Source organism: Quercus lobata, chromosome 6 (assembly GCF_001633185.2).
Source record: "Quercus lobata isolate SW786 chromosome 6, ValleyOak3.0 Primary Assembly, whole genome shotgun sequence".
NCBI lineage: Eukaryota > Viridiplantae > Streptophyta > Magnoliopsida > Fagales > Fagaceae > Quercus > Quercus lobata.
The window spans coordinates 19,682,342-19,707,665 of NC_044909.1; the positions used below are offsets into that span (position 1 = coordinate 19,682,342).

A 25,324-nucleotide genomic window follows, 5' to 3' on the forward strand; every position below is an offset into this window, starting at 1 on the left:
ATTCAAAGCATTAATTTGTTCAGAAAAAAATAAGCATTTCTTTTTCATTTATTTTTCGGTTATAACAAAGTCACCTATAAACTCCCTTAAATAGAGCACATGCAGGTTCAATTTCAAAGGAGAGAGACACGGAAGACACGAGAGAGAGAGAGAGAGAGAGAGAGAGAGATGAAGAGAGAGAGCCATCCTTTGTTGAGGGGAGGGAGAAGAGGAGAGGGTAAATACAGTCATGGGTGGACGGCGACTGAGATGCAATCACTGGCTAGCATTTGTGAGGCTTTACTACCTCCTTTGACATTGAATTCTTTGGAGGGGAAGAATGACCAACCTACCGAGGCTGTGCAGTCCTTCTACAAAGCTTCTGGGTCTCAATTTCCATTTCCTGATGAGGTAATAATATTATTAATTCTTCAATTATATACTCTGTGTGTGTGTTTTTCTTTGTCTCTCAGTTACATGCATGGTTTAGTTATCTATGTCATGTTTTTGACAGAACTCATAAAATTTATCAATGATAGTTTCTACAGCCCTCCATGGGAGACTTTCAAGCTTCTATATAAATGAGACAAGTTAGCCCAAAAAAGTCATTTGATTGTAATTAATTAGTTTGCATGCACAAATTTATTATAATTGTATATAATAAATTATAATAACCTAATGGGCTAATGGCATAGACCTTAACCTAATGGGCTAGTTAGGTAATCATCAAAGAAGTACTTAATTTTTTTTTTTTTTCTTCTTTTGTAATGGAATGAGAACAGGCTGCAGAGCTTATCGGGAAAAGGGCAGTAAAAGAAGCTGTGATATTAGTTAGAGTGATTTTAGGGGCGCTGGGTACTAGGTTGGGTACTTTATTGCTTTGTGGACCTCTTTGTCTTAGCAATAAATGGCCCTTCGTCTTCAACTTTTCTAGCTTATCCTTGGAGAATAGAGAGAAAATTTTGCAGTGGTGGTTTAGGCATAGATTTTTGACACCGATCAGAGCTGCAGTTCTTTACATCAAAGCCTTGTCCCTCTACAATTTCTTCACTCGGGTAATGCCTCATACTCTATTTGCTTTTTCTTACATTATATTTAGTACTCTTATTTTATTTATTTATTTTTTTTATAGGAAAACTATAATTTAGTACCTAGTTAGAGATTGAAACAAAAGAAGACAAAAAAAAAACTTTCATTTGTTTTATTTTTAGTACCCAGTATTCCTATTTGGAAAATTCTTAGTTTATATCCTATATATTTTGTGTTTTTACGGTGTATGTTAAAAAAAAAAAAAAACTTTTAAATCTATAAAAGTCTTTTTTACTGTGCTACAATTACCGAAAAAAAAAAAAAAAAAAAAAAAAAAAAAACCAAATGATAGCTGGATCAATGAACTATCAAAAGGTTTGATTCCGCCCCTTCGAGCCCCAATTATACGGATTGGGCACGAATTCAGTTTAATTATTTGGTATAAAACAGATAATGCTACAACTATAAATTATTTTACAATATTTTTACAAATTATTAACATGACAAATAATTTTTTAGTTAAAATATGATAAATTGTTTATTAATGCTAATTTGAGTCCACTATTAACATTGTTTTTTTTTTTTTTTTTTTTTTTTTTTTTTTTTGTACTTAGCAATAATCACTAATCTCATCAATAATTTGTAAAAACTTTTATATGAATTTAACATTTTCCATAATTGATAAAGACAACTTAACAAATAGCGCCATTATTATTGAGCCCACTATTGAATTTCTTGCCTCCGCCGTTACTATGTCTGCCTCTCTTTCATTTCCATAAACGAGAGGCAGACATATTCCTATTTGCCTATTTGGGATTCAAACAGGAGTGGTCCATTTAAAACTTTTTATTTCATTTTTCCGTGATTAATGTCAGAATTTTAATTCCATTAATAAAATATAAAACATTTTTTTTCCTTCATTAATGTCAGAGCTCTAACTCAATTAATACACTAAATCATTTTATATTTGTCATTACTGTCAAAGCTCTAAAAAAATTTTTATTTAAAAAATAAAGAGAAAATTAACAAGATCAGTCAAATACTCAAATATACAATACTACGCGAAGAATAAAATTTTAGAGTTTTAGAGAAAATTACAGTATAAAACACTTTTAAAATATTAGAGTTTTAGATATCTTATTTAAATCTTAAATGTCAAAATGTTTCATTTAAATTTTAAATTTTTTTACAAAGATTTTATTTAAATATATATATATATATATATATATATATATATTTTGTAAATTTTATTTAAAGATTAAATTTTGAAACAAACTTCATTCAAAGTAATTGATAAAGTCATATTTAATGGGATTAACCAAAAAAAGAAAAGAAAAAGTAATAGAATATTGTTATATGAATGAGACATTTTCCCCTCTATTCCCGTGTGTGTTAAAAAATACTTCATATTCTAAAAAATGAGACGTTTTAGAAACTTTGAGATTTAAATGAAATATTTTAAGGTTTAAAATATAATTACCCAAATATATAACACCTATGAAAATGATTTGATATAAGATATAACACTGAAGTGAGGAATGAATAATAACTAAAAATGGTTGGAATCACAATATCAACACATGATCATCATTTACGCTATCCTGCTTGTCAGCTGTCAAGATACAGAGGTTTATGAATAAAACATTATATTTTCTTGATGACTCATAGTTTTTTTTTCCTGGAGAATAGATGACTCATAGTTTGGTGAATACTTGAAGGGAAAGAAATTAAAAGGAGGTTAGATTAGGACTTTTAGACTAGTCATGTTCTGGTCCAGTTAAAACTACTAACTCTTCCAGCTTATTAAGCAGTTAATATTTCTTTACCAAGTCATTCATAATGTTAATAAGATTTATAATTCTCACATAAATTCAAAATCTTGAAAGAGAACGTGATTTGACAATCTCCTTAATTTAATTTTTCCCTTACAATAACTCTTACATTTATTTGATAATTTTCTTTATGATGACTCAATAAATAGGAGAGTGAAAGATTTGAATTCAGGTTTTTCTTTTACGTTCACGTAAAAGATACTAAAAAATAGACAAAAGTCTTGTAGTTGAATTGACATATCTCCATGTACAAAGTGCTTGGAGGTCTAAAGTAAAAAAATATTCGAACTGAGGAGTTAGCAACTTATTATAATTATCTTTATAAAATAGTGCTAAAAAATATACTAGTTTTTAGCACTTCAAAAAACTATTTTTATCTATTTTAACATCACATTTTATAATGTACTCTACATGAAGTCTTTCATTTTTTACATACAACCCATTAAAATAAGTATAAACAAGTAAACAACCTAACTTATTAATTTTTTATATAATCTCATCACCGCATACTCTTAGCGTGATGATCACTTTACAAGTATAAGTGCTTGTGGGGTTTAGAGGGCAATTAATTAAAAAAATAATTAATTTTTATATTTCCCATAAAGTGGTATTAAAGCTTTCTTAAAAATGGTCTATTAAAAAATGTTCTAAGGGCACCCTGGACCCTTTGTTTTGTTTTATTTTTTGTCATTTTAAGAAAGAGAAATGTTATTACCATAACAATTTTATAATACTTTCACAACAAATTATAAGTGGCAGTTTGTTATTAGTAAAGTAAAAAAATTAATTTTAATTATAAGTTCAAATTAGAACCAATAACAACTAGTCACCTATAATTTTTTTTTTTTTTGATAGGTAGTCACCTATAATTTGTTATAAAAGTATTATGAAAATGTTATGAAATAACATTTTTCTTCTAAGAAAAGGGCAAAGATATAGAGAAAAATTCAGTATTCTTGTATTCCGTAAAGTTCCCTAATAAATATAGAAAAATTTGTCAGTACAGCCTACAAACTTAACCAACGGTTTTTGTTTTTTACGAGAGTTTCTTTCCTTCATTTTTGATCCACCTACTTCATACGGCATTGGATTGAAAATGGGCCTTTTTCTTTTGCTGAAAAAATATAAATAAAGGCTTATTCATTGATGCTAAAGTTACAGGTTGTCTTATTTTATTTATTTTTTTGAATAATTCATAGTTATAATTTGAAGAAGATTTCAACCTGAATATTTTCCTTAGAAATGTTAACTTTAAAAATAGAAAATTGTTTCTTAGACGAAGTTTCCATAGAATAAGACATATTTCCTTTTCATTCGGGTTCAAAGATTTTTCGTATGATTCGGGCTATACCCCATGACAGTTAGATGTAATTTTCATTAGCTGTTAGCCATAAATTGGAGGATGGAAGATTGAAAGGGATCCACGTTTTGACTATCTTATTAGGCTATACCCCATCTTATTCTTGCCTTGAAAGCAAAACATGGTAAGAGATTTTTCTTCTCTTTCTCTAATTTTTATTTTTAGTTAGAAAACAATTAGGGTACCCTTTTACATTTTCCACTCTCTTTCATTTCTTTTTATGATTACTTATAAATTTTTTTTTTTGACAAAAAAGGGTATAGAAATTCCTTAGGGGGCAAGAGACTTCAAACCTAAAATCATGTGAATATCATGAGCCCTTAAGAATCACCTAGCCAATCCTTTGAAGTTAATTACTTATAAATAAAAAAAACTTTGAACATTCCAGTTAACTTTTTCATTGGTTAAAAAAAAAAAAAAAAATCTCAAATGTCATTGTTCTCTTGAAAATTTGACAAGTAATACCAAAAATTTTATAACTCAATGATACTTAACTGGATTTAGACTATTCACATTAGTTTGTGCAAAATTTTCTCTCTAGTTTAGAATAAAAATTAAGTTTTTTCTATTTTTGTTAACTACTTTTCAAAACAACTACATCAATGATCTATTCTAAACTTTATTTCATTCAAATAGTTTTACTTAACTCTTTTTTTTTTTTATTATTTCTTTCACTTTTCCAAATACCAAAATTTCCTTTACTTTTTAAAATACTCATACCCACTTTTCAAAAAGAGAATAAAATATTCGTTTTGTGACGCTATAGTGTTCCCTAATTTTGAGGCAGCACAGTGGTAAAATGATACTTTTCTCCAATCTATTATGTGACAACTAAAGAGGCTATTACGTGTAATTTTAGTCACATGAATTTTTTAATTAGTCATGTGACTTGTATTGAGAAGCTAATGTGGGTGCTTTTATATATTGGGTTCATTTATCATATAAGGCTCTTATGCTATTTTAGAGAATCTAATGTGAATGTTCTTAGGTAATTATGAGGAAAATTATTAGTTAATATATTGATGCGGTACTCCATTCTTTTATATGAACTTTGGATTCCAACATAAATTTAAGGAAGGGGGAAGTATGAAAGTTTTTTTTTTTTGGGCATAATAATGATGTAGCAAGTTGATGTCGATTTTCTTTGAGATTATATTATATAATTTCATAAAGTGGACTACGAAAAGATTTGCTCAGATTATGCTCTAATTTGAAATTAAAATTAGGATTTGATTGTAGTCTATTTCGCTTTCAAAAGTGATATTTTCCATATCTAGCTAACACGTTTTTGACTTGGTTTCTGAATTTAAATCTATGGTAAGTTGGTAATAATAATATGATCAAATCAAATTTTCCTGAAGTTGTATTGTTATATAAATTCTTGTTATATTCTCTCCAAATTTTTATTTCTGAATTGGTATTGGTACTTCAAGTGAAGACTTTTAGTGTTTAAATCTTCCATTTCTTATCGTAAATTTGTAAGTTTTTAATTATTGAATTTAATATATATATACACACACATACACACCGTTTGATTTTATTGATTTTTTTTTTCAGTTTAAGTAATCTTAACCATTGGACTAATAAAAACTAATTAATCTAAAAGTGGATAAAATTTAACTTGTAAAATTTAAGCCTAACATGCAGCTAAATTAAATCAATCGTTTTGTTATTTTATATAGTTTATTGTGCTTTTCCAAAAAGCGCACCATTAGAAATGCATTTCTCAAAAATTTTTCACCAAATTATATAATAAGTTACGTGCATTATTTTTTTGAGAAAATATAAATAACTGTTTATAAGTTAGTGCGAGTTTGTACTTTGTAGAAAGTGTGTGTGCTTGATGACACTATGACAGTGTCAAAATTGCTATGGCAATATCAAGCTTATTGGGTACTCCCTAGTCTTATTTAGACAATATTTGAGTCCATTCCTATAAGGGGAAAGAAAAAGAAAAAGAAGAAGATAGTTGAGTCCATTATCTATCATTATTTCTTAGGACTAGATCGTTGTAGTGTTAAAGTAGTACTCCTAATTTCTAGTTTTAAATTTGGTCAAACATGTTTAAGAAGTCCTGATGAATAGTTTGATTATGTCAAAATGTTTGATTAAGAAGTCTTGAAATAATTTAATCTCTCCAAACAACCAATAAAGATAAAAAAAATTTATTTAAGCAACAGTTTAGAGCATAATATATTAGAGATAATGACAACCAAGAAGTTTACAAAAACCATTGTGGTGGACTAACATATAAGCATCAATCATATTTGATGCGGTATATGTGGAAAACTATCACTGTATTTGGTAAAGGATGTTTACCCAAAAAAAAAAAAGAAGAAGGTAAAGTTCATCATGAGCATCAACATCAAAGAATGCTATGCTATACTATTATACCATCTCAAAAAATCACTTTATTACTGTAAGGACACGATTTTAGTGACGAACCTAAACAGTATTGGGTTCGTACGTAAAAGGCCCAGACAATATGATTTGTAGAGCGTGGGCGTAAAGAACTAGGTTAACTGTGGTATCTACCTCCAAGATTTACCCTCAAGCCCGTTTAAGGTTTTAGAGTTGGTATAACGAACGTCTTTCTTTAGTGACTAGTAAAACTCTCTCCCTTTCCCTTCTTACTTTCTTCTCTCTCGTTCTCCCCGTTTCTTTTTCTTCTCCTTTCTCTTTTTCCCGATCCGCCCCTTTTTTCATGTTCTTCTTTTAGTTTATATATCTCCCTTGGCGCTCCATCCTCGCCGCACACGTGTAGGTTGGGTTCGGAGGATTTCTTTTTGTCCCATCTGGCACCTCCTGGAACTTCCTCTAGGCAGCTGTAAGGCTGCTTCCCCACTGTTCAGGTATCACTTCCACATTAATGCGGCCAGAGAGTTGGTTGAGAGGTCATTAATGCGGAGGTAGCTGTAGCCTCAGATATTTGTTTGCCTTATCTCTTTCATCTTTAGTCGGCTACTCTATCCTTTGAGATGACTGAATTCTGAGATTTGATCGCAACGAGACCACGTCCTGATCGTCCTCGGACGCGATCGTCCTCGGACGCGTTCTGCCGAGGACGATGGTGTCCTCGGACGAGTATATGGCCTCCGATGGGCCGCTGGCCCAACAATTCTGAACTCATTCCGAATCCTAGGGGCCTATTAATCGAATGATCCCCACAATTACTTATACCATCCCATTTTACAATACCTCCTACATCCTAAAATTCTATTTTTATTAAAATATTATTTTTTAATCTTTTTTTACTATTTTTTTCTAACCGTAACTTCTGTTTTCCTACGCTTTTCCAAATCCATCACCACACACACACACACACACACACACGCACAAACACACAAACACAACCATCAAACCTTAAACAGAGCAACAAACACACATAATCCAAATATCCGCCTGCGATTCGATTAACTGATTCCGGCGACATGTACAAAGGAGTTTCTCTAAAATCCCACCGGAACAAAAATCCCAATTAAAAAAAAAAAAAAACCAGCGTCACAACAGAACCCGATCTCCAATCTCCGATCTCCGTGACCCACGCCGTGACCACTTTAGCCATACCCACAACCCATTTCAGCCCACTCCAATCTCCGACTCCGCGACCCATGTCGTGACCCACTTCAGCCCACTTCGATCTCCGATCTCCGTGACCCACGCCATGAGCCACTCCGATCTACGTGACCCAAAACTCACCTCAGCCATACCCACCACTTCCTTTAAGCACCGGTCACAGCCAAAAAAAAAAAAAAAAGCAGATGAGAAAGAGATGGATGATGTTTGGGTTTGAAAGAGGAAAGAGCAGAGAGAATGAAGAGAGCGGAGAGAGCAGATGATGTTTGGGTTTGAAAGAGGAAAGAGTAGAGAGAATGAAGAGAGGAAAGAGCAGAGAGAATGAAGAGAGTGGAGAGAGAATGTTGAGAAAGAGAGAGTGAAGAGAGAGAAATGCCGGTTGATTAAAATATATATATATATATATTTTTTACAATTGTGCTACAGTACAATTCTAAAGATAGAATTGTACTGTAGTACTATTGTAAAATTTTTTACAATAGTTGTGTTTAGCATCCTTTGATGTAGTATATTTTGAGTCATAAAATGCTAAAAAGGGCTTAAATATAGCATTAGCATTTTTCAATGCTAATGTACTAAAATTCTAGGGTCGTTGATGGGTAATTATTATATTTTGAAAGCTTGGACAAGAATAATGTTACTGTATGTACAGGGGACCCATCAAGTAAAACAGGTAAAAGAAATGTAAAAAAGAGAAGGGATCTCATATTTATTTTAAAATATTTTTTTATGGGGCCCTCTAAACAGCAATGACAATGGAAAAAAAAAAAAAAAATTGTTATGGGTTTTGCAGTTTTGGTGCCATTGGAGAGAATGGTCGTTGGGCCGACAAGTTCAGGTCTTTTTTTTTTTTTTTTTGATAAGGTCAGCAGACCGGATTGGGCAGAAACGGTTACTCATAACGAATTCTTAATAGATGTGATAGTGCTTCTATGTTTTTTATTTTTTATTTTATTACCCAAGTCTGTTGGGATTGAGGGGAGTAAGGTAGAGTAAATGAGATTTAGTTTACTATTAGTGTATTTTTAATCAATTTTACTCTATTCCCTTTACCCTCTTTTCATCTAAACAGGCCCTAATGAAGATGACGGAAGGAGATTGGGTATACGTACCCATGAACAAAATTTCTCTTCAAATTTGTTTGAAGAGAAACTTTTTAAACTTTTCAGATATATATATTTTTTTTGGGTGTGAATTTTGAAAATTTAACTATTGAATTTCATGTTCCTTATGTTTTTAACATGTTTATCAAATTTCGTTCAAATCAGTTATTTACTATTCGATCAATAAACTTATTTTTATACATAATTTTAGATCATAAAAACTTGAAATTTTAGCATTTATTTGATGACATAACCATTGATCTTTGATCTTCTTGAAATTTTACAATCATGAAGGATATGATAAAAACATGTAATCTAACGGTTAGATTTTCAAAATTTATACCCAATATAAAGATATATGAGGAATTTGAAAGATTTCTTTCCAAACTGGTTTGGAACAAAGTTTTCTCTCCCAACCTTATGTCTTAGATTGGTTTCATAAGTTAGTGGGTTGAAATTTTATTTGATTGATTTTAGTTTTTTTAGAATTAGTTTCAATGAATTTAAAAAATTTAAAATATAATTTAAACACATTATACAAATCATAACAATTTGTTGAAAAAAAATGTTTAAATAATTGATATATATTTAATTTTTTTATAAGGCATAAAAGATGTGTATGCAAAATTCACTTACTCATAACCCATGTGGGTTGGGTTAAAAAAGCCCTCTAGCTCGACCTATGCACACTCTCAGAAGTTGGTGAGTGTGATATTATTTTATTTTATTTTTGATTAAAGAGGAGTATAATTGTTCTTTTATCACCTTACACACCTAAAAAGAAAAGAAAATTCTAATACATGGGTATTACTTATTTTAGTTGGTAAATTTTTTTTAGTCAAATTGGAGACATATATTCGAATCCCATCTATAAATTATTGGTGCCTCACTTAATGATAAAAGAATAATCATCATAAAATTGTCATCAACTTAGGCATTTATAAATACTCTAATATTGATTTTTGGTTTGAGTCATGAGTGAGCATCTTGATCATGATAAAGACTTTGGGAAACATCAGGTCGTGCTATGCTGTTGTCCAAAATCATGCCCACAAACTGATTTACAAATCATAAGCATCTTCATCATGATAAATTTGAAGACCACGGGTCATCAAATTTACACAAAACCACTATCACGTATCACAAATAGCCTACTCATCATGCAATCATGCACCACGGATAGAGGGGTAGCATAGCATAATCTGCTCTTGAAGACATGCCTTCCTTATGCCGCATGCAGTTTGTGTGGCTAGATTGGTAAAGCAGTTTGTGCCCCAGTTTGTGTGCAAGGTACGGTTAGGTTACTTGAGCATGCGATGTGGCATACTGGTTCATGTGGGAAAATGAGTTTGGGTTGTGGCTTATTGACAAAACATGGTTAGGCTACATATGGCTGGTGATAATTTTTAGCATTTAGAACACCAAACACAAAATTTTTAGCATTTAGAACACCAAACACAAAAAATCACCTCTATTATATGTGCCAATTGTCAAATAAATTTGGCGTGAGTGAGTTACGATGATGTTTTAATAATAGTAACGTATGACGAGATGTGCTATAAATAATATTTCGGTATTTTTTATTCAAAATTTCTCTTTTTTTATGATTGTTGAGAATTATTCAAACTTTCTCTCTCTTCAATGATTGTTGGGAACAAAAGAGTAAGAATAAAAAAAGAATTAAAAGGAATAAAGAAAGAATATTTGAATAACAGTAAATTGTAAGGTTGAATTTAATCAACCATGTGTTGGTTTTATTCCGTGACAAATTTGCTTGTAATTCAGCACTTAGAAACCCTGTATTTAGGTGGGAATCATGTAAGGGTAATGTGTGAGAGAGTGTGAAGAAATGCTCAAGACAGTGCAGTGAAGCAAAGACTCGCGGCTAGGACTCGTGGGAAGCTTGCGGGCTTGCAAGCCGCCAAAAGTTGCACACGCGCAGAGCATGCAGGGGAGCTGGACAGTCATGCCAGCTGGAGCACTACAGGACAAAAATCCAGACTGGCCTTTTAGCTAGCTCACGGCTTGAACTCGCGACTCAGTTAAGTCGCGAGGTCAAGTTGCCAGCCAACCCTGTTTTGGAAAAACTGACTCTTCGCATTCCATTCTCACACCAGTATAAATATCCCCCATTCCCACAAAATATGGGTGGTTATTCAGAAAGAAAAACTTGAAGAGAGGTTTTTTCAAAACACCCACCCAATTAGAGAGAGCTACTCATTCTTAGAGAGAAATCTTTGTAGTCTCTTCTCATTCCCTCTTTCATTGTCATACCTATTGAGAGGAGATTTCTATCCAAACACTACTGTGGGGCCCGACCCAGAAATAATGGGCTATTCCAAATTCAGGCCCGTCCGAGGAGTGTCCTGTCCGAAGAGAAACCACGTATGAAGCATTACTCAAACCCATAAACGCCAGGGAAACATGTCCGAGGAGTAACTCCTCCTCGGACATCACGAAGCCCAGACGAGGAGCTCTCCCCAGCCACTTCAGTTCATCCTCCCAACATATAAAATGAATAAAATCCAAAATATCCCATGGAGAGCTACCACCACATTAATTGCGCCCCAACCACCCTCTTGGCCGCATTAATGAGGAAATGACCCTTGAACAGTACCGCCTTGGCCTCTGCAACTCACATGGGGAGAGATGAAGGCGTCTGATGGGACAGCCACTCAAGTAGATGCTTAGATAGTCAACAAGTGTAGGGTTGAGATGAGAGAAGGGAACTATATAATGTAGTGGAGTCCCTTAGAGAAAGGGACGAAAATTTCTGTATGAGGAACTAAAGAAACAAACTTATACGTGAGAGATCCATTCTGGTGTTTTTATTTTTTTTGTAACAATGCTTTCCATGTATCAGACCGAACAGACTCACTGAGACCAAGTTCTTTGACCCATCCTCTACAAATATTTATTGTGGGTTGCGCTTTGGGCTAGGGCCTGATCAAACGAATTTGGGCCAGGAAAATCGTGCAACTACAATTGGCGCCGTCTGTGGGAAGAACTAGAGCATCAGTTAGCACAACGGTCAAGCATGGCAGAACTAGGTCCGCACCAGGAGAATCCTCACGAGGCTGACTCCCAACAGACACAACCCGCCGAGTCCCAGAGGCAAAATAACCCCGTCAATCCAGGCCACAGGGGAAATCGCGAGGGAAGTGTGCATATTATCCGGACAAGCCAGAGTCACACTCAGATAGGTAGTCACGTGTCCCAGAAACGAAATAGTCACCAGGCCATGCAGCGAGAGATAGATGATCTGAAAAGGAAGCTACGACGAGCACAGCGAAGGCGATCTCCTTCAGACTCAGACAAGTCCTCTAATGCGGAGGATGTGAGTTACCGACGGAGGTCAAGGACCCCCCCAAGTGAAACCTTTACCTACGAAAAGGAACCACGCCCTGTGCGGAAGTATGAGAGCGCATCTAGTAAGGGTTCAGGAAACGACGCCATGAAGAAGGCGTTGGATCAGGTTTCAAGGTCCCCCTTCACGTATAGAATTGAAGGGGCTGAGCTACCTCGACGGTTCAACCAACCAGCATTCGCCATTTATAGCGGTCGATCAGACCCGGTAGAGCATGTGAGTCAATTTAACCAAAAGATGGCGATCTACTCGCAAAATGAGGCCCTTATGTGCAAAATCTTCCCGTCCAGCTTGGGATCAATGGCGATAAGGTGGTTCAACGGCCTGAAGACAAATTCCATAAGCTCTTACAAGCAGCTCACTCGAGATTTTTGCTCTCGCTTTATCACCAACACCAGAGTCCCCAGGCCCCTCGGTTCGCTATTGTCCTTGTCCATGCACGAGGGAGAGACTCTGAAAGCATACTCCGATAGATACTGGGAAGTATATAATGACCTGGATGATAACCACGATGCTGTCGCTATCAGCACATTCAAAAGCGGCCTCCCCACCGACCATGGCTTAAGGAAGTCCCTCACTGGTAAACCAGTTGCTAACGTTGATCAGTTGAGGGATAGGATAGACAAGTACAAAAGAGTGGAGGAAGATCAGCTGCAAGGGAGGGGGAAGGAGAAGGTTATCCACCCCAAAGCAAATGATTTCAGGTTGGAACGGCACAATCATGGTCAGCCGAGGAGAGATTTTGCGCGACAGGCTGGGCATAGTAACCCGCAAACAGTGAATGCCATATTCAGAGAGCCCGTACAACAGGTACTGGAGAAAGTAAGAGATGAACCCTATTTCAGGTGGCCGGGAAAGATGGCTGGAGAACCTTCCAAACGTAACCAAAACCTGTACTGCCACTATCATCAAGACCATGGGCACACTACTGAAGACTGCAGGAATCTGTGGAATCATCTAGATCAGTTGGTCCGAGAGGGAAAGTTACGTCACCTGCTGCACCCGTCGAGTGGCTACACCGGCCAAGCAGCACAAGAGCCGCGAAAGGACGTAACCTTAAGACCACCCACCGGGACAATACATGTCATCTTCGCTGCACCAGGAAGAACGGGACCACCCATCCCCAGGGTGTTAGCTGTTGATCGGCTCCCCTCCGGGAGCAGGCAGAGGGAACACAAAAGGTAAAAAAAGGGAAGCTCTTTGAAACTGGGGTTCTCGGATGAGGATAAGAGAGGAACTATTCAACCCCACGATGATGCCTTGGTGGTCACTCTGAGGATTGGGGGCTTTGACGTGAAAAGGGTGTTGGTGGATTCGGGAAGTGCAGTAGAGATAATGTACCCTGATCTATACAAGGGGCTGAACCTGAAGCCAGAAGATTTGGCAGTTTATGACTCCCCCCTTCTTAGCTTCGAGGGGAGAATGGTTACGCCAAAAGGGCAAATCCGACTACCCATACAGACTGGGGCGGAGGTGGTGGAAGTGAATTTTATCGTCGTCGACGTTTACTCACCCTACACCGCGATAGTCGCCAGGCCATGGATCCACGCCCTGGAAGCAGTAACCTCCACACTTCATCAGAAGGTGAAATACCCATCCAAAGGACAAGTGGAAGAGATCCGAGGAGATCAGGCCGTGTCCAGGCAGTGTATGGTGGCCGCCGTCTTACAACGGCCCCATGCCGAGTCCTCGGCCCCTGAAAGTTTATAGCAATCAGCCGCCTCGGCAGAGCAAGACGACGGACTGGCCGAGGAGATAGGGTGTGAAAGTTTAGATAAAATCGCTGTCAACGACGACCCGGAGAAGTTCTTTCTGGTCGGCTCGGAATTGCCCTCTCAGGAAAAGGAGGAACTGGTCGGATTTCTTAGAGAAAATGTCGACGTGTTCGCATGGGAAGCCTACGACGCCTCGGGCGTCGATCCCGGCCTTATTTGTCACCACCTGAATGTCAACCCCTCTTCCACTCCGAAGAAGCAGCCACCCCGACGCCCTTCAAAGGAACATGCTAGTGCCGTAAAAGACGAAGTGGCAAAACTAAAAAGAGCGGGGGCTATCAAAGAGGTCTTTTACCCAGAGTGGCTGGCAAACACGGTGGTGGTAAAGAAGAAGACAGGGAAATGGAGGGTCTGCGTAGACTTCACGGACCTGAACAAGGCATGCCCAAAGGACCCATTCCCCCTACCCCGAATTGATCGATTGGTGGATGCAACCGTGGGGCACCCTCGAATGAGCTTCCTGGACGCCTTCCAAGGCTATCATTAGATACCCCTTGCGCTAGAGGACCAAGAGAAAACGGCTTTCATGATGCCCATCGGAAACTATCATTACAAGGTGATGCCGTTTGGGCTAAAGAACGCAGGCTCAACCTACCAAAGAATGATGACTCGGATGTTTGAACCACAACTGGGCAAGATCATTGAGGTTTATATAGATGATATGGTCGTCAAGAGTAGAAAGGCGTCCGAGCACGTGAAGGACCTCGGAACAATCTTCACCGTATTAAGGGAGCACCGGTTGCGGCTGAATGCCTCCAAATGTTCATTCGGGTAGGGTCTGGGAAATTCCTAGGGTATATGGTCACCCACAGGGGAATAGAAGTAAGTCCCGATCAAATCAAAGCCATTAACAGCCTACAGGCTCCTTGGAATCCGAAGGAAGTACAAAAACTCACTGGTATGATTGCGACGTTGAACCGGTTCATATCGAGATCGGCGGATCGATGTCGGCCTTTCTACCTCCTGATAAACAAGTGGAAAGAGTTTGCATGGTCGGAGGATTGCGTTCAGGCTTTCCAGCAACTTAAAGACTACCTGTCCCGACCACCCATCATGTCCAGCCCTGAGGCGGATGAGGTGCTGTTTGCCTACATCGCCGTAGCTCCCCACGCTGTAAGCCTGGTACTGATACGGGATGATAATGGGGTGCAGCGACCGGTGTACTATGTGAGCAAATCACTACATGAGGCCGAGGTGCGATACCTACCTTTAGAAAAGGCAATTCTGGCAATAGTGCATGCAACCCGAAAACTTCCTCATTACTTTCAGGCGCACACAGTCATCGTTCTGACTCAGCTTCCCCTCCGAGCAGTGCTTCGAAGCGCTGACTATACAGGAAGGATCGCCATGTGGAGTGCGCTCTTGGGAGCCTTTGATATAAAATATATGCCCAGATCCTCCATCAAAGGGCAGGTCCTCACGGACTTGGTAGCGGAGTTTGCTGAGCCCTCCATAGAAACAATAACCGAGAAGGAGGACATGGATGGGAAGTCGGTTGGTGCGATCTCAACAGGGAGGAACACGCATTGGAAGGTCTACGTAGATGGCGCAGCCAACCAGAGAGGATCAGGAGTTGGGATAGTTTTAATATCCCCGGACGGTGCTGCCATTGAAAAATCATTAAGGCTCGGATTCTCGGCTACGAACAATGAAGCCGAATACGAAGCCTTACTACAAGGGATGACGATGGTTCAAAGGTTGGGCGGAAAAATGATAGAAGCGTTCTTGGACTCCAGACTGGTAGTCGGACAGGTGATGGGTGAGCTGGAAGCCCGAGATACTAGGATGCAAGAGTATCTGGGACAAGTCAGGCGGCTGCAGACGAATTTTGAGTCCTTCAATGTGACACACATTTCCAGGAGTGGCAACACCCATGCGGACTCGCTGGTCACTCTCGCCACGTCCTCGGCACATAATCTGCCGCGAGTAATCCTGGTTGAAGATCTAGCCCAGGCAAGTCCCATCAGTAGAGGCCCTGCCAGAGTCCACCAGATCAGAAAGAGTCACAGCTGGATGGATCCCATAAAAAACTTCCTGCAAAACGACGTCTTGCCGGAAGAGAAATTGGAAGCCGAGAAAATACGAAGGAATGCTCCTCAGTTTTGGCTGTCAGAGGACCACAAACTATATCGGCGCTCCTATTCTGGACCGTACCTACTCTGCGTACACCCAGAAGAATCCGAATCTCTGCTTGAGGAGTTACACGAGGGGATTTGTGGAAGTCATATCGGAGGGAGATCGCTGGCACACAGGGCACTTACCCAGGGGTACTGGTGGCCGAACATGCAGAGAGAGGCCCAAGAATACGCCAAGAAGTGCGATCAGTGCCAAAGATTCGCCCCGAATATCCACCAACCCAGAGGAGTTCTCAACCCCCTTTCGAGTCCATGGCCGTTCGCACAATGGGGCCTTGATCTAGTTGGACCCTTCCCCAAGGCCGCAGGGAACAAGCGATACATAATAGTCGGAACGGACTACTTCACTAAATGGGTGGAGGCTGAACCATTGGCCAACATTAGGGACGTGGACGCCCAAAAATTCATCTGGAAGAACATCATCACCCGCTTCGGGACCCCACGTACACTCATTTCTGACAATGGTCTGCAGTTCGACAGTAAAAACTTTAGGGAGTATTGCCGCGAGTTTGGAATCATCAACCGATATTCCACCCCCGCCTACCCTCAGGGAAATGGACAGGTCGAAGCCGTGAACAAGGTCATAGTGCACGGACTGAAGAAGAGGTTGGACGAGGCGAAGGGGAGATGGGTAGAAGAACTCCCCCATGTCTTATGGACTTATCGGACGACGCCGCGACGATCGACCGGTGAGACCCCCTTCTCGATGACTTACGGGGCTGAGGCCGTGCTCCCGATTGAGAACAACTTTCCCACACTGAGGTCTAGATCGTTTACCCCAAGCAATAACGACGAGTTATTGGAACGGAGTCTGGACCTAGCCGAAGAAAGAAGGGAAAAAGCGATGATTCATGTGGCCTATTATCACCAGAAGCTGAGACAAGGGTATGATGCTAACGTCAAACCACGGCCTCTGGGGCCAGGTGATCTCGTAATGAGGAAGATTCTTGGCAGCGCAAAGAACCCCTCTTGGGGCAAGCTGGGGCCCAATTGGGAAGGACCATACCGTGTCACATCCGTGGCCGGAATAGGCGCCTACTACCTAGAAGATTTAGATAAAAAAGCTGTACCTCGACCATGGAATGTAAATAACCTCAGAAGATATTATTATTAATGAGAATGGCTTAGCATACGTTTTCTTTCATGATTATCCGCTGCTTGCTGGGCTACTGACAACCATTCATAGTTTTAAACAGAACCTAAGTCCTGTATGGCTCCTCGGACCACAGACTTGGGGGAAATTATTACTAATATAAGTTTTAAACAGAACCTAGTCCTGCATGGCTCCACGGACCACAGACTAAGGGGAAATTAATACTTAAGGCAACTATTCATAGTTTTAAACAGAACCCAAGTCCTGCATGGCTCCTCGGACCACAGACTTGGGGGAAATTATTACTAATATAAGTTTTAAACAGAACCTAGTCCTGCATGGCTCCACGGACCACAGACTAAGGGGAAATTAATACTTAAGGCAACTATTCATAGTTTTAAACAGAACCCAAGTCCTGCATGGCTCCTCGGACCACAGACTTGGGGGAAATTATTACTAATATAAGTTTTAAACAGAACCTAGTCCTGCATGGCTCCACGGACCACAGACTAAGGGGAAATTAATACTTAAAGACAACTATTCATAGCTTTAAACAGAACCTAAGTCCTGCATGGCTCCTCGGGCCACAGACTTGGGGGAAATTATTGCTTATGGTAGATTGGGAGATCATTGCTTAAAGGAGACCATTTTTATACGTGCGCGCAGTCTGGCACCATCGCAACCCTCAGATGCGCAGCCCAAAAACCCCTTTTATCTTAACCGTTTATCTGTATCTACATAGTTGCAAATGTTTAAAGAAGAGCGCTACTGACGTGCGTCTATAGTAAGCAAAACGAACATTTTATATTAATATTCCGAATACATTAGAAGGAAAGGTCCTTACAAAAGAGCGGGAGAATAGGACGACTCTCGGTCAAAAAAGTAAAGAGTACAAAGATCAAAAGCCTAGAAGGCTAAGCCTCAGCAGGAGGATCTTCTTTCTGCTCGGACTGAGGAGGCGGAACCTCGATGGTAGAGTCTACGACGGGATCATTCGCCATATCGGGCACAAGGACAGCATCAGGCGTCGCTAGATCCTGCTCAGAGGCTACTTGGACACCATCAGGATGCGCTCGGATCTCTTTAGGATAGAAAATGCTCTCGGGCAGTCTCAGCGCCGAGTCAGCAGGAACTCCCGCCGCGTCGAGGGCACGAGACCATGAGATATCGCAATACTCCCGGCATACCTCGGGGATCTCCTCGGATAGCCTGGCCTCCGTCTCTTCGGCCCCGAGCTGGCGTGCAGCACTCTTCTCAGCCTCTGTGGCCTCTCGGATCAGTTGGGCCTCTTCTTTGACCCGTCGCAGCTCATCCTCGACCCTTTGCAGAGCGGTCTTAAGATCCTGCACTGCCTGTTTCTCGGTGGCAAGGTTAAGCTGGGTCGAGAACAGCTCCTTGCGCTGGTCCTCCGCCTGGGCCTCAACACTCTTCAAACCAGCTTCTGCAGACTTGCGCCGGTTCTCCGACTCTTTGAACTTGTCCATGAGTTCAGCGTAATCGTGCTGGAGGGACCCCAAGGTTTTCTCCACCTCTGCTCGCGCCTGGTTCTCGACCTCAGCCCGACTACTGTTACCACGGCAAAATTCCTCAGCCACGAATACCTGCTGGGTAATCTACAAACGAAACAAGACTGCTGTAATCTAAGGTCAAATAAATTAATAAAACAGTAAAAGGATTACTTACCATCGCGAGATCCCTTTTAAGGGATAGGAAGATCTCGGGCTGAGAGAACCGCCTATAAGCCTCCATATCCCGAGGAAGGAGTAGGGGCTGCTCTAAGGCCTCGGCCACGTAGCCCGCCCGGCCTCGATTGTAATCTCGGATCGAAGCATTGTAGGGAATGGCCACCCCATCCAGCTCCAATCTGGGGCCCCATACACGCGGGGTAGCACGTACATCCGCCAGAGTCTCCTCGTCTCGACTCTCCGAGGAGTTGCCCCTTCTGCTCCTTGGCGCGCGAGTGGTTTTTTGCTGCTTGGTCGGTTGAGCAACCACCTCGCCCTCCTCAGGAGTGTCGGCCGGCCTTTTCTTCTTTAAGTCTGGATTGACCTTAAGGCCAAGGTCTGAGGTGTCCGTAGGAGCCACAGGAGGGAGGGTCTTGCCCTGTGGTGGAGTTGGCGCCTTCGAGGACTGTCCCTTCGGCAACCGGCCTTTCCCTCGGGAGGCCATCAGCTCCTTTAGAGTTTTTCCTTTTTCTGCCATGGGCTCTATCTCCTCGTCCGAAGTATCGTCCGAGCAGAGAACGATGGAAGGAACACCAGCTGTAGAATGTCGGTCCCGCTCTCCTTCGGGATCAGAGAATTCCACCAGGGGGGTCTGTTGAACTTCCTCCTCAAAATAAAACTCGTCTATTTCTGCCTCAAGGGAAAGACGAGATGATTCAGCTTCCTCTTCGACCTGAGCGGCAGCACCAGGCTCGTTTGGCGGAGGTAGCTGCTCTGCCAAGTAGGGATCTCTAACACCGGGCAACACAACTGGTGGCAGATCGTGTTCAGCTAAGAACCCGTCCCTGGACACGTCAATCCGAGCCAACCTCGGACTACCAGCCCTTATGGCGTGACCGATAGCCTGGAAAGAGCTGCTCAGGGGTTGATAGCCCAGAACCAGGTGGGCAGCACGCAACTGCCCGTCCTCGGAAACGTAGATCTCCGACCTAAGAAGGTAGTTCAGCGCTGGCACGTTCACAAAGTTTAGCCGAGGGGCGACGTGAATTTTATCTGCAAACAATCAAGGAAAAGGGGATTAGTCCACGAAATCTTCCAATTATAAAGAAAGCAAAAAGTGTAACCCCTCAATGCTAAATCCTATCCCAAAAGGGACCGATCCTAGAGACGCCGCACCTGGGTTTCCTGCCCGAGTTGGATAATGAATACCGTCGAACCACTCCCCAGAAGCAATAAGGAAATCATTCTTCACTGTCTTATTGGATATTGGGAGACAAGAGATCAACCTAACGTCCTCGTTCCGGGATTTAAGATAATACCCCTCATCCCCGAGGCGATGACATTCATAGAGATAAGCCACATCGTGCCAAGTAAGGCCTAGATTCATCCGCTCGTTTAAAACATCTACACAGCCTAGTATCTTGAACATATTTGGGGCACACTGGTACGGCGTCAACCTATGGTTGAACAAGTACTCCCTTGTAATCCTACGCATGGGAAGTGTCATCCCTCCCTCTATGAAGGCAATCATGGGGATAACGACTTCTCCCGCACGCCTATCTGTCAATATTCCTTCAAGAGGACAGTACCACAGCCCAACCCCCGGGGGAATGTGATATTTAGCCCTAAAGGCCTCCATAGCGGCGGGGGTGTTAACTAATTTCTCAAATCTACCCATCTGGACTGAACCGAGGAACAAAAGTAAAGACTCAGAGAAAGAAAGTAGAGTCCGAGGAGGAAATTGAAACAGCAAGATGAACGAAATGTACTGGTACCTTCACAAAGCGTTCAATGAGGCGCCTGGGAATCTCTCGTGGACGAAACGCTTCACAAAAACGGCTACGATGGCGTAACGGTCGCTAGTGTCCGTGTATCTCTGGGGTTCGATGGAGTTCTCTGGAAGCCTCTAAAGGTTTGTGAAATGCAGATAAAAGAAGAAACTGACCCCCTATGACGTCTTATATAGCCAGGAGGAGAGAGAAAAGATCGCTCCTGCCCAAAAATACGGAAGAAAACGATAGCCGTTCGATCTACGCCACACCGTTGGATGAGGGAACATAACGCCTCCAGAAGTTAATGGCCGCGCCTCGTAAATTGCAGCGCGTCAGAAGTAACGGTCCGCACGCGCGCCACACGCTCTCCTTATTTCCACCCTCTCCCAAAATATCAGAACCCCGTCTTTTCCTCCTCGGAGGGAGATAAAAACCGGAGTTTTGAGGGGCTAATGTGGGGCCCGGCCCAGAAATAATGGGCTATTCCAAATTCAGGCCCGTCCGAGGAGCGTCCTGTCCGAAGAGAAACCACGTATGAAGCATTACTCAAACCCATAAACGCCAGGGAAACATGTCCGAGGAGTAACTCCTCCTCGGACATCACGAAGACCAGACGAGGAGCTCTCCCCAGCCACTTCAGTTCATCCTCCCAACATATAAAATGAATAAAATCCAAAATATCCCATGGAGAGCTACCCCCACATTAATTGCGCCCCAACCACCCTCTTGGCCGCATTAATGAGGAAATGACCCTTGAACAGTACCACCTTGGCCTCTGCAACTTACATGGGGAGAGATGAAGGCGTCTGATGGGACAGCCACTCAAGTAGATGCTTAGATAGTCAACAAGTGTAGGGTTGAGATGAGAGAAGGGAACTATATAATGTAGTGGAGTCCCTTAGAGAAAGGGACGAAAATTTCTGTATGAGGAACTAAAGAAACAAACTTATACGTGAGAGATCCATTCTGGTGTTTTTATTTTTTTTGTAACAATGCTTTCCATGTATCAGACCGAACAGACTCACTAAGACCAAGTTCTTTGACCCATCCTCTACAAATATTTATTGTGGGTTGCGCTTTGGGCCAGGGCTTGATCAAACGAATTTGGGCCAGGAAAATCGTGCAACTACAACTACCCACACCCATTTAGAGTGTTGAGTGTTTTTGGAGTTTTGGGAAGTATTGGAAGATGCCAAGGATGGCGAATGCTATGGATTATAGCGGAATCCGGTAAGTTAGAAAAGAAAAAGGTTCGGCGCAACCTCGTTGGAGCAAGAAGTTTGGAGGGCTTAGGTATATCAGGTAGATTAGGCTTGGATGGTTTATTGCTGTTCATGTATCCCAACTACATTTTCTAGTGGATTATTGACCGCTTGGAGGGCGGCGGAGAGGTTTTACGCCGAGGGTTTCGGTTTCCTCTTCGATAACACATCGTGTGTTGTCCTTGTGTTTGCATCTCTCTTCCCTTTATCTTTGCCTTTTATTTTCTGCTGTGGTTGTGATTTTAATTTGGCTTAGATAGTTTTTCCAATTCTATATTATAGCTTATGTTCATTTTCCGCACACTAGTTGTTTGACATAAAGCTTGAATTGGTGAATTTGTAAATTGGGGGTCTAAACGTTCAAGGGTGTTTATACACATATTTGAACTTTCATAAATGAAGTGGTGTGTTAAATTAGATAAAATAACTTTTTAATGTATCGTAATATAAGTTTTTTAGTATATCTAATGTTAGTGCTCTAAAGATATTTAGAAAAACTACTATGTATTTTCTCCTCATGCTTAATTGAGAAGAACCTTGTTTTCCACTCATTCATGTTGTGATCCTAAAAAGAGTGAAAATTGTTTGAAACCACAAATTCATTTCCATAAGGTTCACTGCAGCAAAATCTTCAAGGAGTTTCCTTGAAGTGGTTCTAGTTCATGCGGACCAAAAGTTATGTTGGAATAAACCATAACATGATCAATTAATCTGTGTTTAGTTGTTTGGGATCTAAATTGAATTTTTCAATGTCCACTTCAAAATTCAAATCTTTGATAAAAATTTCAATATTTCTTCAAAAAATCAAAGGTTGGTTGAATCTACAATCAACAGAGTGAAGCACAACACCTAAGAAATTAACTATCTTTTATGCTGTTCCATTCTACAGGTGAATGAAAATGATGAAAACCCAGCATGGGAAGCCATTGGATATCATGTTGACACTGATAAGGAGCCATTTGAAGTCCCTCAAAAAAGGCCCCTTGACAAAGGAATGGTAGAAACTATGCGAGAAACTGACTCAACCCTTGTGCAATCTCTTGCCCAGAGAGGTATCAGAGCTGAATTAGACCCCAAGCAGAACCTCTTCAAAATCGAATGTGATGTTGTAGTTGTTGGTTCTGGATGTGGAGGAGGAGTTGCAGCTGCTGTGCTTGCATGTTCAGGACACAAGGTCATTGTTCTTGAGAAAGGGAACTATTTCACTGCTTCTGATTATTCTTCTCTAGAAGGCCCCTCCTCGGAGCAACTATATGAAGCAGGGGGACTCCTTGCATCTACTGATGGGGGAGTCTTTGTTAAGGCAGGTTCAACGGTAGGTGGGGGGTCTGCTGTTAACTGGTCAGCATGCATCAAAACACCTAATACAGTGCTTCGGGAATGGGCCGAGGACTGCAAAATCCCATTTTTTGGGAGCCCTGAATATCTCTCTGCTATGGATATTGTGTGTGAGAGAATTGGTGTAACTGAGACTTGTGTGGAGGAGGGGTTCCAAAATCAAGTACTTCGAATAGGGTGTGAGAATTTAGGCCTTAGAGTTGACTATGTGCCACGAAATTCCTCGGAGAATCATTATTGTGGGTCTTGTGGCTATGGCTGTAGAGAAGGAGAGAAGAAAGGGAGTGATGCTACATGGCTCGTGGATGCTGTGGATCATGGTGCAGTGATCTTAACAGGATGTAAAGCTGAGAGATTCAAATTGGAAGAGAACAAGAGTGGAAGCAAAAGAACAAAGAGATGCCTGGGAGTGATAGCAAAGACTTTGAGTAACAACATCACAAAGAGCGTAGAGATTAAGGCCAAAGTAACAATCTCGGCATGTGGGGCTCTTTTAACACCCCCAATAATGATCTCAAGTGGATTGAAGAACCAAAACATTGGTTGCTACCTTCATCTCCACCCTGTTGCTATGGCCTGGGGATACTTTCCAGAATCAAATACAGACCTCAAGGGGAAAAGCTATGAGGGTGGAATAATCACATCGGTCCATAATGTGGTCGGGGGAGACTCAAAGGTGAGAGCCATCATAGAAACTCCATCACTAGGGCCGGGATCATTTTCTGGATTATGTCCTTGGGAATCTGGACTAGACTTCAAGAGAAGAATGGTTAATTATGCAAGAACTTCTAATTTGATTGCAATAGTTAGGGACTCAGGATCTGGAGAAGTTAAGGTAGAGGGAAGGATAAGCTACAAGTTAGATACATCAGACAGAGAAAACCTCAGGGTTGGGTTAAGGCAGGCATTAAGAATTTTGGTAGCAGCCGGTGCTGTTGAGGTGGGCACCCAGCGTAGTGATGGGCAGAGATTAAAATGCAAAGGAGTTAGTGAAAAGGAAGTGGAGGAGTTTTTGGAGATGGTTTCTGTAGTGGAAGGGCCATTGTCGTTGGTAGAGAATTGGACAACACTCACCTCTGCCCATCAGATGGGTAGCTGTAGGATGGGGGCTGATGACAAAGAAGGTGCGGTTGATTCTAATGGGGAAAGTTGGGAAGCAGAGGGCCTATTCGTTTGTGATGCTAGTGTTCTGCCAAGTGCTGTTGGTGTCAATCCCATGATCACCATTCAATCCACTGCTTACTGCATTTCAAAGAGAATAGCTGAGTCCTTTGAAAGGGTAACATTCTCTAAAGCTTCCTGATTCCCCTTATCCTTCTTTAACAATGCAAACATCTACATGTGCACACATACGTACACAATAATACATACACCCACATTGGAAATGTTGTTTTAGATTGAATCATCTGTTAAATAAGGATAGGTTATAAACATTAGATTCAGTATGCAATAAGTATGTAACTTCCTATGTCTGTCAATGATTAGATGCATATATTGTATTGTTTTCTCAATTTTAAGTCATTTAGACTAAAAGTTATCTAACATTATGTCTGTCAATGATTAAATGCATATATATATTTAGACTAGAAGTTCCAATTTTTCAACCACAACATTCCCCCCCCCCCCCCCCCCCCCCCAAACAGCTGGAAGACAAGAATAGGGGTAAGAAGCAGCATACAACTGAAAATGAAGCAAAAATTCTACGAGAAATAAGTTTCTGGGATATACACAAATTTATGAGTTTCATCAGAAGATTGAGTCCTAGAAAAATGTTAATATTTTATATGGTTTCCATTTATTGCCAAAAGGAATAATTGCAAGATTTCCTTATTCAAAACTTGCAGAACAAACTGCTCCTCCATACTACAAGCAGCCTTTATACGATGAACTCAGACTAATTTCATGAAAATAAATATCCTTAGACTAACAGGCCAAATTAACCATAGAGAAGACAATCAGGTTCCAATCTGTGAGGATGAAGGTTTTAAAGGGGAAGTAAAATGGTTAGTGTTCATGAGAGTTGAAGACAAGTAAAGCAT

The 25,324-nt window shown here is 40.6% G+C and overlaps 1 protein-coding gene across 1 annotated transcript; it reads left to right on the forward strand.

The window, feature by feature from the left end:
- LOC115950697 (long-chain-alcohol oxidase FAO1) lies at positions 1 to 24,806 on the forward strand. Its single transcript, XM_031067925.1, has 3 exons — positions 1 to 390; positions 762 to 1,034; positions 22,837 to 24,806. Exons 1-3 carry the CDS (start codon positions 100 to 102, stop codon positions 24,586 to 24,588), a joined length of 2,316 nt encoding a protein of 771 aa, XP_030923785.1. The 5' UTR covers positions 1 to 99; the 3' UTR covers positions 24,589 to 24,806.
- Positions 24,807 to 25,324: the final 518 nt, after the last annotated feature.

Excerpts from the sequence above, each read along its gene's own strand:
- LOC115950697 (XM_031067925.1), top strand. The coding sequence starts at position 100 with ATGCAGGTTCAATTTCAAAGGAGAGAGACACGGAAGACACGAGAGAGA. Across the intron at positions 391-761 it reads AATTTCCATTTCCTGATGAG|GCTGCAGAGCTTATCGGGAA; the intron begins GTAATAATATTA and ends GAATGAGAACAG. Across the intron at positions 1,035-22,836 it reads TCTACAATTTCTTCACTCGG|GTGAATGAAAATGATGAAAA; the intron begins GTAATGCCTCAT and ends TCCATTCTACAG.